We start from the raw sequence: 14739 nt of genomic DNA, 5'->3' as shown, positions 1-14739 counted from the left end.
GTACGTCAACATTCATGTTCAAACTGGCTGGCAAATTCAAGAAAGGAAAACACAATGTGGGTTGGGTACCATTAGGACTTGCTACTAGTTATAGATTACTGCACCATATACTTTGCCCAAATGGCTTCTTTTTTTTCATTCCAGAATATGCCATTTATTAACCATTCCCAATTGCTCGAGAAGGAGGTGGTGAGCTGTCTCCTTTCAAATACTGTAGATACACCCACTATACTGTTAGCATGGGAGTTCCTGATTTTGAATCCACACCAGTGAAGGAACAGTGCTGTGGTCCCAAGACAAGATGCTGTGACTAGAAGGGGTTTTGAAGATACTGTCAAAGAAACCTTGCTGAGTGGCTACAGTGTTTCTGTAAATGATGCTCACTGACATCTGCTCCTTTCATCATTGATGTACAAAGTTAGGGATGTGTCGATCAGGTATGCTGCTTTCTTCTGGACAGTGGTGAACTTAGAATGTTGTTGGAGCTGCACTCATCCAGGCAAATGGAGAGCATTCCACCACACTCTTTGTTCCTTTTAGATCATGGGCAGGAGGTTACTCACGACAGAATTCCCAGTCTCTGATCTGTCTGTTATTAATATTTCCAGTCAGTTGTTTCACCCAGAATGATGTTAGTGGAGGATTCAGTGATGGTAACACCATTGAATGTGAAGGGGAAAGGCTAAGATTTTCTCTTGTTTCAGATGGACATTCCCAACACTTGTGTGGTGCATACGTTAGTTGCCACTTATCAGCCAAAGCCTCTTGCCGTATTTGAACATTGAAAGCTTCAATATCCAAAGATTCAAATTGTGCTGAACATTGTGCAAGCATTTGTGAACATCTCCACCTCTGACCTTACAACGAAGGGTGGGTCATTAACACCACCCTGAGGCGATTTTAAATTATTTCAGTTCCTGAACATTTTTGTATCTTTTTCTTAGCTTCCCAATTCTCTTTGAGCTTGGAGGATTTGTATGTAATGTGGAGCTCAAATTTCACAGTGCAACTACCCTTGTAACAATAAGTGTTAAGCAATACCAATCAATACAGTATTCAGAAAGACAACAGTTCCAACACTTAAGAATTTATTACATGCGGAAATGAATCGAGACTTTTTAAGATGTTCAAATTTAATTTTAAATCATACTTTTGCTTTAGACTGAGAGGAGAAAATATAAGAACCTTTCTTTCTTTCTCCTGTCATTGATTGAACACTATAATTCATCTATTCAATTATTTGTTTCTTTCACAATTCTTTCAATCATATGGTTAAGTGGATTAGATCTTTTATTCCCTTGTTCATTAAGGTCCTAGATTTTAAATGGCTGTTATGGTACAAGCAGACGAATGAAGAAAAAAGGGCAAACTAACTGCGCATGCCAGGACACAATACTCCAAGTGAATACCAAATAAGATGCTTTCCAATTTAATGATGTGTGTTTTTTCTTTTTTTTTAAATAGGGATACAAAACATCTACTCAGATACAGATTGGCCAAGGACGTGATTGACATTGAAATAATGAATTGTAAGATATGCTGAAATCAACAGCGACTTGAAATTGCCATGCTTCTCCACCGCTGGCAATGCCTTATCTCCTAAGATACGGAAATACAGATATCTTCAGCTGAATATCCAAATATTTTTAATGAAACACATTGTTTGTTAATCTTTGTGGGCTGAAACAGCATTTTACTTGAGCAGTTGTACATAAGGGGAAATTATCTCCTCACACTGATAACGCAAATATGCAGTAACTTTTCATTGGATTCAACACATACAGCACATGACTAATATTAGAAGAGGTGACCAAGATATTACTCTCAATTAAGGGACTCAGTCCTTTAAGGAATAATAAAGTGCCCCAGTGTAACAAATGAGGGGTTAAGATATTTTAAGAAGTGTTTCATTGTTTTGAATATCTGCACTGATGTGTTTGCTTTAAATGTTAATATAATTTTCCAGGGGGTGGTGAATACTTTCATGTGCCATTTCCTTATGGCAATGGTTTATGGGTTAATGTGGATCATACTGCAAATGTATTTTTTTTAAATATTAGCTTCAGGTTAATTTCCATGGCAATTCTGGTTAGTAAGAGTTGGTACAAAGCAAAGATTTCATTGGCTGAGTTGATGTTAAACCATTGTTAGACTTCAGTGGAACTTCCGTTATCTTCCACGATGGAGAAAATCCCAGATATGACTTTTAGTTTTAGACCCACGTTACAGCAGTTGCCTTGAAAGGAAAGGAAGTAAAATATATTGAGTTGAATCTTATGGGGTCCTGGACGATGTGGGCTTTGGTAAGAAATTGGGGAGAATTGTAATACAAGTCCACTGAGACCCTTCTTAATGCTGGAACATACAACTAAGTTTTGGCTTAGTTGATCTTTGACCCTTGAGTTTTGTTGCTGAGATCTCATTGACCCAGATGACCACCTTAGATCAGGCTTGAAAGGTCTAATAGTGAGGCATCCACTGCTGGTCTTGGGGAAGAGGACATCTTTCCTCTGTATCATTTATCAAATAGGTTCTTATCTGCAAAGTGAAGCAGAGTTACATGTATCTGAAACATCTGCGACAAATGTCAAGGTTGCACAACCATGGATTAAAGGTCCTCAGCTAGGCACACAACTGTCTTTAAAAGATGACATGGGTAGCAGGGATGTAGGTCTAGGTTGAAAAATCTTGGCTTTGATGAGCTCTTCTAGAGAGAGAGAGTGCACATGGTAGAACTGGGCTACTCTGATGTGAGGAGCAACAGAGGGGTGGCATAGGTAGTTAATGAGGCAAGTGTGGGACAACAGCATGAGAACACTTGACAAAATTGACATTTCAGCCCATTTAATTCAGTCATTCTGTATAGCAGCATTTATAATGGGAGGCAATTGAACTTAGGATTTTTGGGAGATAAAAAAGTTACATCATACAAAGCTTTATCCTCCAAATATTCTGATGGATGGTCAAAAGATTTTTTCACAGATAATGAAGGTTCCACTGTCCCTTATAATTGCTCACATAGATTTACATTTTATTAATCCTTGCTGCTAGTTTCACCAACTAGTTGCACTGCTTAAAGCACTCTTTGATAGCAAATTGAAATTTGCTGGAACATGTTGGTTTTTATAGTGATGCATGCTCTCAATATGTTGGTTTTAAAAAGAAAGTACACTCTTACATTTTCATCTGTTGTTCCTCAATAATACTGGAATTAAGGAGGAAGTAATGTATGTTTATAATTGCATCTTTTTGTATGATCTTAAATGAGGCATCCATAGATAACATCCTTAAATGAGTGTGAGAGAGCAGTTGGTATCCAAAAAATTTTGAAAAGTATTAGAAACCAAAAATAAATGATAAATAGGAATCAAACTATTTTGTTTACAAACTCTTGAAGAGTTTTGCAGAGCAAATCAGCAATTTGGATTATAATATTTGTATATTATTTAGACTGAGCAAAAGTCAACTCTGTTACATGTAGCATCAAAGAATGCTTTTACAATGTTGATGCACACTGACTGGATTCCCACATGGATTTCACCAGGTTAATTTTTTCTTTTAATTTTTCATTTTCAAAGTTGAAGCTAATTATTGATCGATATTTAATTTGCCATAAATGTCTAGACATTGTGGGATGATTTTGAATACACAAGATGTTTGTGAGATAAATATGCTAAAATTGTGCACGTTTGAGGAATCTACTCACTTAATTTTTGTGGTGACCTGATACATGGGCTACTCTTTTCTTTGCAAACTACAATCTCCATTTCTGTGATGCCCCTTATTTCATTAGGTTTTCCAAATATATGCACTAGATGTTTGTAACACATTCGGAGGTTGTGAACCCCTGGAAATTCACTAAACCTGCCAGAATATTTACATATCACTTGTATGTTAGCAGTACAGGCAGTTAACTAAATTTGGGTCATTTAAAATGACATTTCGACGTTTTCTGTTATGGAGGTGAAGCATAGTACGTGGACTTAATGGTTTTGCAAAGACTTGTTATTCCTCAACAACTGAATCTCAAATACACAAAAGTAAATAATAATGCTCTCTAATCCTACAGATCATCATAGCCTCACTTAGACATTAGCAAAGATTGGCAGTTGCATGGAAAGATAGATGGAACTATACAAATATCAATATTGATCCCATTGTAAAAACTGGATTTAACTTATTCAGTCATCACATGGCAGTGACCCAGATTAGTTTGCCTGATTCTCTGTACAAAAACAATTCATAATCTTTAATCTTTCCAGTTTGCTAAAAAAAATAAATGTTTTGAAGCTTCAAACAGTCTACAGTGAATTATTTATTTAGTGGTAAGAAATAATCAAAATTCTGCTTCTCAGCCTGTTCAGGTTCAATGTGCTTTGAACACACAGGAGAGGTGGGGTACAGAGTGCTCCCAAGATTACATCAGCTGCAAACTAAATTCTGAATTACTGTTAGTCAAAGATTCTAAATTTTGGATAACTGTGCCAAACCTATTGGATTGAAGTCTTGAGGAAGCTAAAGCTGATATCTGAACTTTAGTGTTTACACTAAGGACAGAATTTAAAATAGAACAAGAATTCCCACTATCTAGTTAGTAGGTAGGTTTATCATTACTATTAACATTTTTTTTTCCCCAGAAAAGTTACCAAAGCATGGCATTATTGCCACAGAAAAAAGGAGAATGGGGTTGAGAAACTTATCAATGATTCAATGAGACTGAATGGCCTAATTTCTGCTCCTGTGTCTTACTGTTTAAAGAGCTAGATATTGAAAAGCAGATTATACCACAGCTCATGAATGATTGATAGAAAGAAGTTCTGAAGAAGTCATACCTAAATCAAAACTGTCACACTATTTCTCTCCACAGATACTACCAAACCTGCTGAGTTTCTCCAGCATTCTCTAGTTATGTGACAGGACATACATTTTTTTAATCCCACTTACAAAACCAGTAACTTGGTCACCACTTCACAACAGAAATCAGGAATTTTAAATAAATGGCAAACTGAAGTAGTCCAGGACTGCATTAGTGAAGATTTATGTTTTGCTTTTTCACAATGTTCATTTATAAAAGTTGGTAACAATACATGCCTCTTAGTAACCAATTATAATCATTCATATCTCTCCCTTACTTTGAAATTAAAGTTGACCTTTGATAGAATTAATTTTTTTGCCACTATTAACTAAACGCTTACAGCTGTATTTTTCATTTCTGAGGCATTTTCTTTGCTTTTTATTGATCATCTGTATAACATAATGGCTTGTACCTTGTTAGAGTGGGCCATCTAGTGGCATGCAATGTTAGAACCATAGAAGTCAGTGTATTTCTTCAATTAATAAGATTTTAAACTTTATAAACGAAAGAAACCAATACATATAGATGGTGAAATAACAACAGCCAAACTATAATATTTAATGCCTTCCTTGGAGATTTATTTTTAAATTACATGTGAGAATGAGACTCAACAACTTCATTAGTTTCCTTTCTGTTGTTATTGCAGTGCCAGCCAACTACTCTAGCTCAAATTAAAATAATTGACCTTTTCACAAATGCAAGCCACAACTTTTTGTAGTGAGTTCAATTTGAATTTAATGTGCAAAGCCAACAGATTCTTTAAAACAAGAATGAAGGTGACCTGTTTGTGCATGGTAATGAGTAGAATGGGATAAACTAAACAGTATGCTATGCCAATTCACTGCTTATCTTTGTTTATTAATGTATAAGTCAACCAACAAGTTCATAGAGAGCCTTTTTTTTCTGCAATTAGAAAATGTTTTCCCATAGCTTTATTTATTGTGCAGTTTAATGGTTAATGACAGACAGACTGCATTGGAGAAAGTTATACTTTTGTAGGTTAGTTTCAAGACAAGGCAAGTTTAAATAGCATTGTTCAACAGTAATGTCTAACAAATTTATAAACTCTTGCTTGCTTAAGTTTCTGAGAATGCAGAATTCAGATAGACCCCAGCCATGTACTCATCTGCATGAGGACTAGTGCAAGCAAAGCAACAAAGAAAATGTATAATTCACAGCCTTTTAAATCTTCCTTGAAGTTTCCTGGGCTCAAGTTATAGTGGTCATGATTTACAGATACCCTCATTCTATTTAGCTCTTCCACCACCGATACCTCAGTTTCTATTAGTTCCCACAGAATTAGCCCAATCTGAATAGACCATAAGTTTACTGGATAAATCAAATTACCCAAATTCCATGCTGGCTCAGCTAAGACTCCCTAAATTCCCTGAATAACTTTGGTTTGCTAAAATCTATTATTTTAAGAAATAATCTATCATCAACTGTCATTTGCAGAAGCAGTCCAAAGTGTTTCCTAATGTCACTCTAAATTTTAGTCTATGTCCCTCAGCCACAGACTTCCAACTGGTGAAAACAGATGTACATGCAACATCCCATCATAATATAGCAACCGTAACACAGCTAAAATCCACAAGAAAACAATGGTGCCAGTAAACTTTATGTAGCTAATTTAGAGACTTACGTTGACATTCTACAGCCATTTTGTTTTCGCTCAAGAAGGGTTGACTTCCATTGGCCATTCGTAACAAGTAATTATATCAGGTATGAGTAAATTATCACAAATATTCAGTTAAGTCTTGAACATTCAATATTCCAGTGAACAAATGCTCAGAGGAAAGAAAGTAGGACATATTCTGTTGTAAATGATAAAAGGATACTGTGCTAATCAACTTGTAAGTAATGAAGTATAATACTTCAATGTAAATCCACCATAAACTACTCTTGTGATGCCTCTGTTCAAAATGCAGGTAACTAACTGTAGGCAGATCAACTATTTTTGAAAATATTAGAATGTTATTACTAATAATTAAAATTTGCAAAATCATAATTTAATCAAGCAAAGTCAGTTGGTGATTATATACCAGTGATCCTGTTTAGTGTTAAAAAGATTTTGTGATTGCAGTTCAAAATGACAAATCCAGTCCTCTTGTGTACTACAAGATGCTGGTATCTAGAAACTTTTGAAAGAAAATAATATTTCACTCCAACAATAAAAATGTTAAAAAGAAATGGACAATTTATTTGTTAATACTAATTTAATAAAATATTTTACAAGAACAGTTAAAATATTTAAAAGGTTATTGAAAACTCAGAATTCAAAAAGGGATCAAAGAATATGGAACACTGTATAAATTAATTACATATTACTATTTTGCCATGTGTTAGACAAATAATAAAAGGGCATCCTTTTCAATGAAACACTGCCTTAATATGAAAATAAACCTAAATGAAAAATAGTTTATTATATAAGAGTCCTCAGGTCGTACCTGATTTCCAATGAACTCAACCAACAGAATGAAGAGGCTTCCTTAGCAGTGCACTGCATCATCTCAGGTGGGTGAAGAGTTACTGTTCAGCTCAGAGACAGACTCATTGTCAACACATCACACCATAAAACTGCCATTCAACAGCACTACAAATGGTTACATGGAAAAACAGGAGGTGCATATGTAAGTTGAAAAACTAAGGTTGTTAAATTTCTCCAGGCTCAGAACAGCTCAATATCACCTGTAGGATTAAAGAAATATACAGGGGATGCTGGAGAAACTCAGCAGGTCTAGCACCATCCGTGTATAAAGAAATAATACGTATTTTGAGTCTTCTCCACTTGTTTTGAAACATTAACTCTGTTTCTCACTCTATAGATGATGCCAGATCTACTGTATTTCTCGAGTGCTTTCTCTTTTTATTTCACCTGCAGTATAATTAGTTGCTATAGGTCTATACATTTTTCACAGGTTTTATCTATTAAAATATACAAGGTCCTATAATGTCAAGAGTCCTATGAAATATAACAATGGCCTCTAAATACTCAAAAAAAGTCACTGACCTTAAGCTTTCCTAGTTCAGATTTTATGCATAAATATAGACCATGAATAATACACATACGATTATGGGTACTGCAAGACAAAAGCCTTTCAATTTTACCATTAATGGACATTATAGCTATCAAAGACGTTGTCTCAAAGACATTTGCACTCAAAGACATAAGGAAACTAAATAAGACAAGCCAACTGGTGCAAAAATATAAAGCTAAATTGAGATTGAACCAAAATCTGAATATACCCAGCACAAGAATGTAATTCACAGTTAACTAAGGGAAATCATTTGGCAAGGCAAAGGCCATTACTGAAACTGATTTCAAAATCTAAGTTCTAATAACTGTTGATAGCTTTTCTGCAAATCTAAAATACACAGACATCCATCCCAAAATATGTAAATTTCCACTGTGCAGAGCAAGTTATTAAAACTGACAAATTATTTTTCAGTCTGAATATTTTTTTAAAAAGTACACTTTAACATGACATTGATAATGAGTAACAGCATTATTCTGAAAATGGACTGTAAAACTGCAAAAAAATCAAAAAATACTTAACATTTTCAGTAACTTTTAAGGGAAAGCAGCAATACACCCATTACACTGATAGAGGTAAAAATCACGAACTGCGGATGCTGGAAATCAGAAACAAAAACATTGCTGAAAAAACTCAGCAGGACTGCAGCAACTGTGGAGAGAATTCAGAGTTAATGTTTCAGGTCCAGAGACCCTTCCTCGGAACTCAGATTGTCATTGACAACAGAGGTATTATTTTGATGCAGATTGAGGGAACAAACTGAAGACCAAACATTTCAAGCCCCATCTACAACTGACCCCAGTTTCACAGGTAACACGAAAAATATCAGTAACTAAGGCTATTTTAAATCTGAACTGTGTAAAACAATGATATTGACTGGAAATGGAAATCACTGCTGCATTATTTACCCAATTTTACAGCAAAGTCAAAATTACACCCCACTCCCCTACTAAATATAGCTCAATTTTTTAATTGGAATAAATAGAGTGCATTTAGATACTCAAACAGTAAAAATAAAAAAATGCATTAAAAATATTTTTACTAACTCCCATTCCCTCAAAATTAATTCTTTAGAGATCCACTAATAGAATGTAATTTACTCATGCTATTGTACAGACAGACCAAAAGATGGTAGTATAATAGCATAAGACACATTTTGTACATGCCACAGTTGATAGTGAAATATACAGGACAGTACCAACGGAGACACAGATAAAGAAACTACCATAAACCTGTTACTGCAATTTATGAAAGATATATTCATTTAATAGCCACAATGTTATACATAATACAGTCAGTGATTTAAATGGTGGTGAGCTTTAATGCTTTCGGTCTCGAGTTTAGATGACCATAAAACTGCTCGAAGTAAACAGCTGAAGTCAGATTTCAACTAGTATGAATTACTCAGCTTCAAAGCTATGAAGCAAACCTACAAAGGTACTGACTGAACTTAGGTTACAAAAGATAGTCATAATTTACATAATGATGGATATTTGCCCTGAGTTTTGTTTCACCAGAATTTATGGTGACACAAGACAAAGTTGAACCAATGAACCCTTCATCAATGTAACCTAGAGAACAGACATAAACAAAACCAAGTTAATTTATTATCCCATTATTAAGTAAAGCAAATAAGATCCATTACCAATGTGAAGAAAGGAGTAGATACTTCATGAATTGGCAAAGACTATTTGCTATTTCACAGTCTTTCGGCACAACGTTAACAGTGCAAAACTAATCCTTTCACCGGACTGAATAATCGGCTGACACTGGTTCTAACACAGTGAGACCAGACTTGAAAACTGAAGACACTTACTCTTTCCAAACAAAAGGGCGCTGTCATTCATGACATCAGTAATAATGGTATTTGTTTTACTCCATGCTCACAAATAGCAAAGTTGATGTTCTTATCCTGCTACACCGTTCTATTAAAATGTTGGCACATAATCAAATGGAGGCAGTTTTACATTCAGTTGGCCATAATCAGTGTATAAATGCTGTGTGCTGTCTCTGATGCTTCTGCTTCCCTACATCCAGCATTATAAACTATTTTAAAATTGATCCAACTATGTCACAATTCACAAAAGTCAGTCAGCATTTTTTGTTGCATTAACTAGAAACTAAATCAATTTTGTTCTGTCAACACAACATGAATGAAAGTAGCTGGATCATAAGACATAAGTGGAATAGAAATTATTTTTAAAATGCTGAAGGCTGTGCACAATGGAAACCTGCCAAGGTTACAGTCAAAAATTACCTTGAAAGGCTATACATAAACAAATATATGTAACTGCACATTCAGAAATGAGTTTTTTAATAAGGAAATTTCATTTTTATCTCAGAAAATATTCAGTAGTGAAGGCCACATGCTTTTTGCACCTGTTGATAGACTGAAATGCAGCAAATGAAAGCATCTTCAGAAAGAATTATTTTAGTCTGTGTCTAGATTAAATGATGAGGGTGGAGAGGTCAAAACTGGCAGTGTGTCCCCATCAGTGCAGATGACATGAAAGGAATGCTGCAACAAGGCTGACCGATCCCAGAGTCCACATGTAAAAATTCTGAGACCAATAAGACCATATATCCACTTAAACAAAGTTGACTTTCAAAAATCTTTTGATAGCGGTAAGCAGCAGAGATCTCAAGCAATTCACAGGAGTGAAATTCAAGGACAGTAAACTTTCTTCTTCTCAGTTGAACCCTGATTCTTTACGTTATGGCTAGTAAAAATACATAAGCATCATTCTCTATCTCCTACCAGAAACTTTCTCAAGAAACCCACTGAAAGAGACTGTAGTCAGTCAACACGCAATTGATCCACCAGTTGTATGCTACTTTAAAATTCAATGCTCCTCAGAAATTCGGATACTTTTCACTTGCAGATGAACAGCTCCTTGCTATGGATTGAGGCGTGGTGAAATAGGAGGAAAGCAGGCAAATTCTCTGAGAATACTTTGTGCCATCTCCACATTATTGTTCGCTATTGCAAGGGCCCGTTTTACATCTTCAAAGGAGTAGCCTTCTCCCATCAGTTTTGCAATTTTAGCATCCACATTTTCTCCTGCTTGGCTACTGTGCAAAGACGTTGGCTCTTGAACATTACTTTTCTTGTGGTAACTATCAGGTGCAGTCCTGCGGGGGAGTGGTTTAGGTGGTCTGGCTGGAGCTTGTGAACTATCTGAAATAGAAAATAATGCAATGAAAGACTAAAGTCCAAAGACACAATGACAAGTGAAAACTGTAAAGCAGAGGAACCTCGATTATCCGAAGGACACGGGCGGGGAGTATTTCATTTGGTTAATTGAATGCCAGATAACATAGTTTAGCCAAGCATCGGGACTATGTGAACTTGCCAGATAATCTGATATTCAGATAATCGAATGCCGGATAATCGAGATTCCTCTTTACTGGATCATTATCACTTTAGTTTGTTGTTAGCGAATTTTAGTAACAAAATGCCCAAGTAGTGCATCAATTTGTTAAAAATTAACCTAACATGCATGACTTTTTTTTTGTATAACTTCAATAATTCACAGCCTAAATAAAACTTTGGCACATCATTGGCAAATTACAATACAGAGAGGCATGTGCAAACGTCAATTGTAATTCCTCAGTAAACAAAATTTTGTAGCTTATTAAATCAGCCAACCTGGTTTTAATAGTAGAAGTTTTGTCAACTTAAAGATATTATACCTCTCAAAGAAAATCTATGTAGTTACATCCTTTTCAACACGCAAGTTCATCAAGCCAAAAGTATACTGGAAAGTGAATCAAAGTCAATACCATAACTAGAATGTGTGTGGACTTGCATAGAGTTGTACAGCATGGAAAGAGACTCTTTGGTCTAACTTGTTCCTGCCAACCAGGTATCCTAAAGTAATCTAGTCCCACTTGCCAGCGCACTTGTCCTTTTTCCCTCTGAACCCTTCCTATTCTTATACCCATCCAGATGCCTTCTGTTGTAATTGTACCAATCTCCACTACTTCTTCTGGCAGCTCATTCTGTACACAGATCACCTTCTACAAGAAAAGGTTGCCCATTAGGTCCCTTTTAAATCTTTTCCCCTCTCACCTTAAACCTATGCCCTCTATTTTTGGACTCTCCCACCCTGGGGGAAAAAATCTTGGCTATTCACCCTATCTATGCCCCTCATGATTTTATAAGCTTCTGTAAGGTCACTTCCTAGTCTCAGAGTGACCACAATAATATCATTATCACATATCTGAATAATTCATCTCATATTCAAGATTAAAAAGATTATCTGTGCCCAACAGACTATTTGGTTCCAGTTATACTTGGTTTCTTCAGTTCAGGTTTTCCATCTCATACCTGCCAATGATGGAAGTTGGTCGTATTCTTGTGACATCCTGTTGGATTTCTGATGATCTTCAACCATCCTTCTAGCTGGAGGTACTGGAAAACTTGCTGGGTCAAAGACAGAATCTATTCAAAAAAAGTGTTGAAGTAATTCCTCCTAATTCTTTTTCAATTTATACTGAGCACTTTACCACACACAGGTCATTCTGTTATAACACTCATTTTGTCAATGCTATTTGCTGTAACATGATTGACGAATTAGCAACACTGTTTCTAAAGTGCAAACTTTTAAAATATGTATTGGCTGTAATGTGATTACAACGCCAACACTTTAAGCACTGTTTCTAAAGCTCAATTTTTCTATAACACGGGGTTGTACAAGAAAACAACCAATACATTATTGAAGAACTGACTGTATTCCGGACATGTCCCAAAATGTTGTATGTAAAATGCATTACGCAAAGTGAGTTATTATGTGGACAAGCAAAGTAACCATTTTACATAGGATATAGAGATACCAGTTATCTGTTTTCAATTTGGTTTTTGAAGTTCCAAATGAGGACATCAGGAAAACTTTTCTTTTTGAATAATCCTTTAGCATACAGACAGACAGAGTTTTAACATTTCTACTTAACGAACAAAACCTCAAATACTATAGCTTCTTCCTCTGGCCTGCAACTGGAGAGTTGGACTGATTTAAGTGATCAATTCCTGGGCTCCAACATATTACTTTTTGACAGAGAGAAAATAATGGAAAACTTGAGTGTGAGACTATCTATGGAAGTCAAACATCCATCTTTTATTACTTGGTAGTGAATTTAACTATGAACTATGGAACAGCAAATTTCATGAGGACTCTGTTTCACCTATTGACAAAGTACTCTATTAACTTTGCCAATGCTATCCTGCTGATTCTGACATTTTCCATTCTCCATAAAGAAAAAGATTACAAGTTGGGTTTCTGGAGCATTACATTGAAAATCAACTAGCAGTTGGGCTATTTTATATTTATTACTACACAACTAACAACAATGTTACAAAGAATTCTGGGTAATAGTGATCATTATTCACTAAAATATACATTAAGTTTAAATGTGACATAGCTGAAACTAGGGTTTTAACTCTGAAAAAGTGAACAGTAGTACGTTGGGCATGGTTGAGTAACAAAATAGACAAAAGATTTGCAACTGAACGATCAATGGTTAGCATTTAAAGTAGCACTACAAATATACATTCCCCTTAGGCACAAATTAACTGTGTCTAACCAGTTAAAATTACAGTACATTAGAGAAAGAGGGTTTTAAAGATTCCAGAAGAAGTGGCAAGCCTGAGGGTTGGGAGCAAGTTAGGATCTAGCATTGGAGAACTGAGAAACTGATAGAGAGAGAAAACATGAATGCAAAACATCAAGAAACATTTAGACACATGAAAAACAAGAAGATTGGCTAGAACAAATGTGGTTCCAAAATAGATGCAGACAGGAGAAGGGAAATGGCACAGAAACTAAATAATTACTTTTTTGTGTCTTTTCATGGAAGAGATTACACAAAATCACACAAAACTATTAGGCAACCAAGGGACTTGTAAAACCGAAGAACTGAAAGCTATTGCTATTAGAGATAGATTATAACTGGATAGAACAAGATGAGTTTTACCCCTCAGAGTGAAGCTATAGAATTAATTTGATGCATTGGTGGCTATCTTTCAAAATTCTATAGATTCCGACACGTTTCGCACAAACTAAAGAACAGCAATTGTAATCTCAGTATTTAAGAAGGAAGGAGGGGAATGGGGAACTATAGACCAGTTAGTTTTATCATCTGTAGTAAGAAAAATATTAGAATCTATTACAATGTGATAACTGGACACTTAAGTAAATAATGGTAAAATCAGGCAGAATCAATGTGGATTTATGAAAGAAAAGTAATATTTGACAAACCTGTAAGAGCTTATTGAGCATGTTACTTGTAGGTACACAACAGGTAGATAAATAAAATGAGAATGCATGAGATTGGGGGCAACATACTACAATGGTTTGAGAATTGGTTAGGAAATAGACAGCAGAGGATGGCAGGTTATCCCCCATAAGGTGAAACATCCTCTCCACATCCTACCTGTCAAGATCCATCAGGATCTGGTGTTTCAATAAGTCACCTCTTACATTTCTAAAATCCACCAGATACAGCCTAGCCCAACCAATCCTTTCTTCTGTGGAATAGCAGTTTGACTTATATTAGTCTATTAAACTATCCCTGAGCAGATTGTAATGCATTTTCATATTTCCCTAAAGACGGAGACCAATACCATACACTGCATGTCAGGAACAGTCTCATCAGTGCCCTGAAGTATAACCTTCCTACTTTTGTATTCAGTTCCTGTGATGGTAAATTATTACATTCAATTCACTTTCTTAATAAGCAATATGCTTCCAGTCCAACAACTAAGGATGCACTGCTGAACCTGGTTCTTGGAAATGAAATGATTCAAGTGGATCAAGTGTCAGTGGGGGATAAACTAGGAGATCATGAACA

At 35.5% G+C, this 14739-nt stretch overlaps 2 protein-coding genes across 4 annotated transcripts in view; one reads left to right on the top strand and one right to left on the bottom strand.

Moving 5' to 3' along the window:
• The window catches only part of LOC122555262 (CD166 antigen-like), a 311111-nt gene extending 306814 nt beyond the window's left edge, over positions 1 to 4297 (top strand). The window contains exon 16 of the mRNA XM_043701077.1: positions 1465 to 4297. The gene's annotated coding sequence lies outside the window, so the exon portion shown is untranslated. The remainder of the gene's footprint in view (positions 1 to 1464) is intronic.
• Positions 4298 to 9129: 4832 nt separating this feature from the next.
• Positions 9130 to 14739, bottom strand: part of cblb (Cbl proto-oncogene B, E3 ubiquitin protein ligase) — a 214138-nt gene continuing 208528 nt past the window's right edge. For 2 of the 3 annotated variants that reach the window (XM_043701076.1, XM_043701074.1), the window contains exons 16-17: positions 12221 to 12334; positions 9130 to 11068 (exon numbers count right to left, since the gene is read on the bottom strand). In XM_043701076.1, coding sequence (XP_043557011.1) covers positions 10788 to 11068; positions 12221 to 12334 — 395 coding nt within the window. In that variant the 3' untranslated portion in view covers positions 9130 to 10787. The remainder of the gene's footprint in view (positions 11069 to 12220; positions 12335 to 14739) is intronic. The other variant, XM_043701075.1, reaches the window with a different exon arrangement.

Source organism: Chiloscyllium plagiosum, chromosome 12 (assembly GCF_004010195.1).
Source record: "Chiloscyllium plagiosum isolate BGI_BamShark_2017 chromosome 12, ASM401019v2, whole genome shotgun sequence".
NCBI lineage: Eukaryota > Metazoa > Chordata > Chondrichthyes > Orectolobiformes > Hemiscylliidae > Chiloscyllium > Chiloscyllium plagiosum.
Note: the sequence above shows the minus strand (reverse complement) of the source record. Positions and strands in the feature narration are given on the sequence as shown.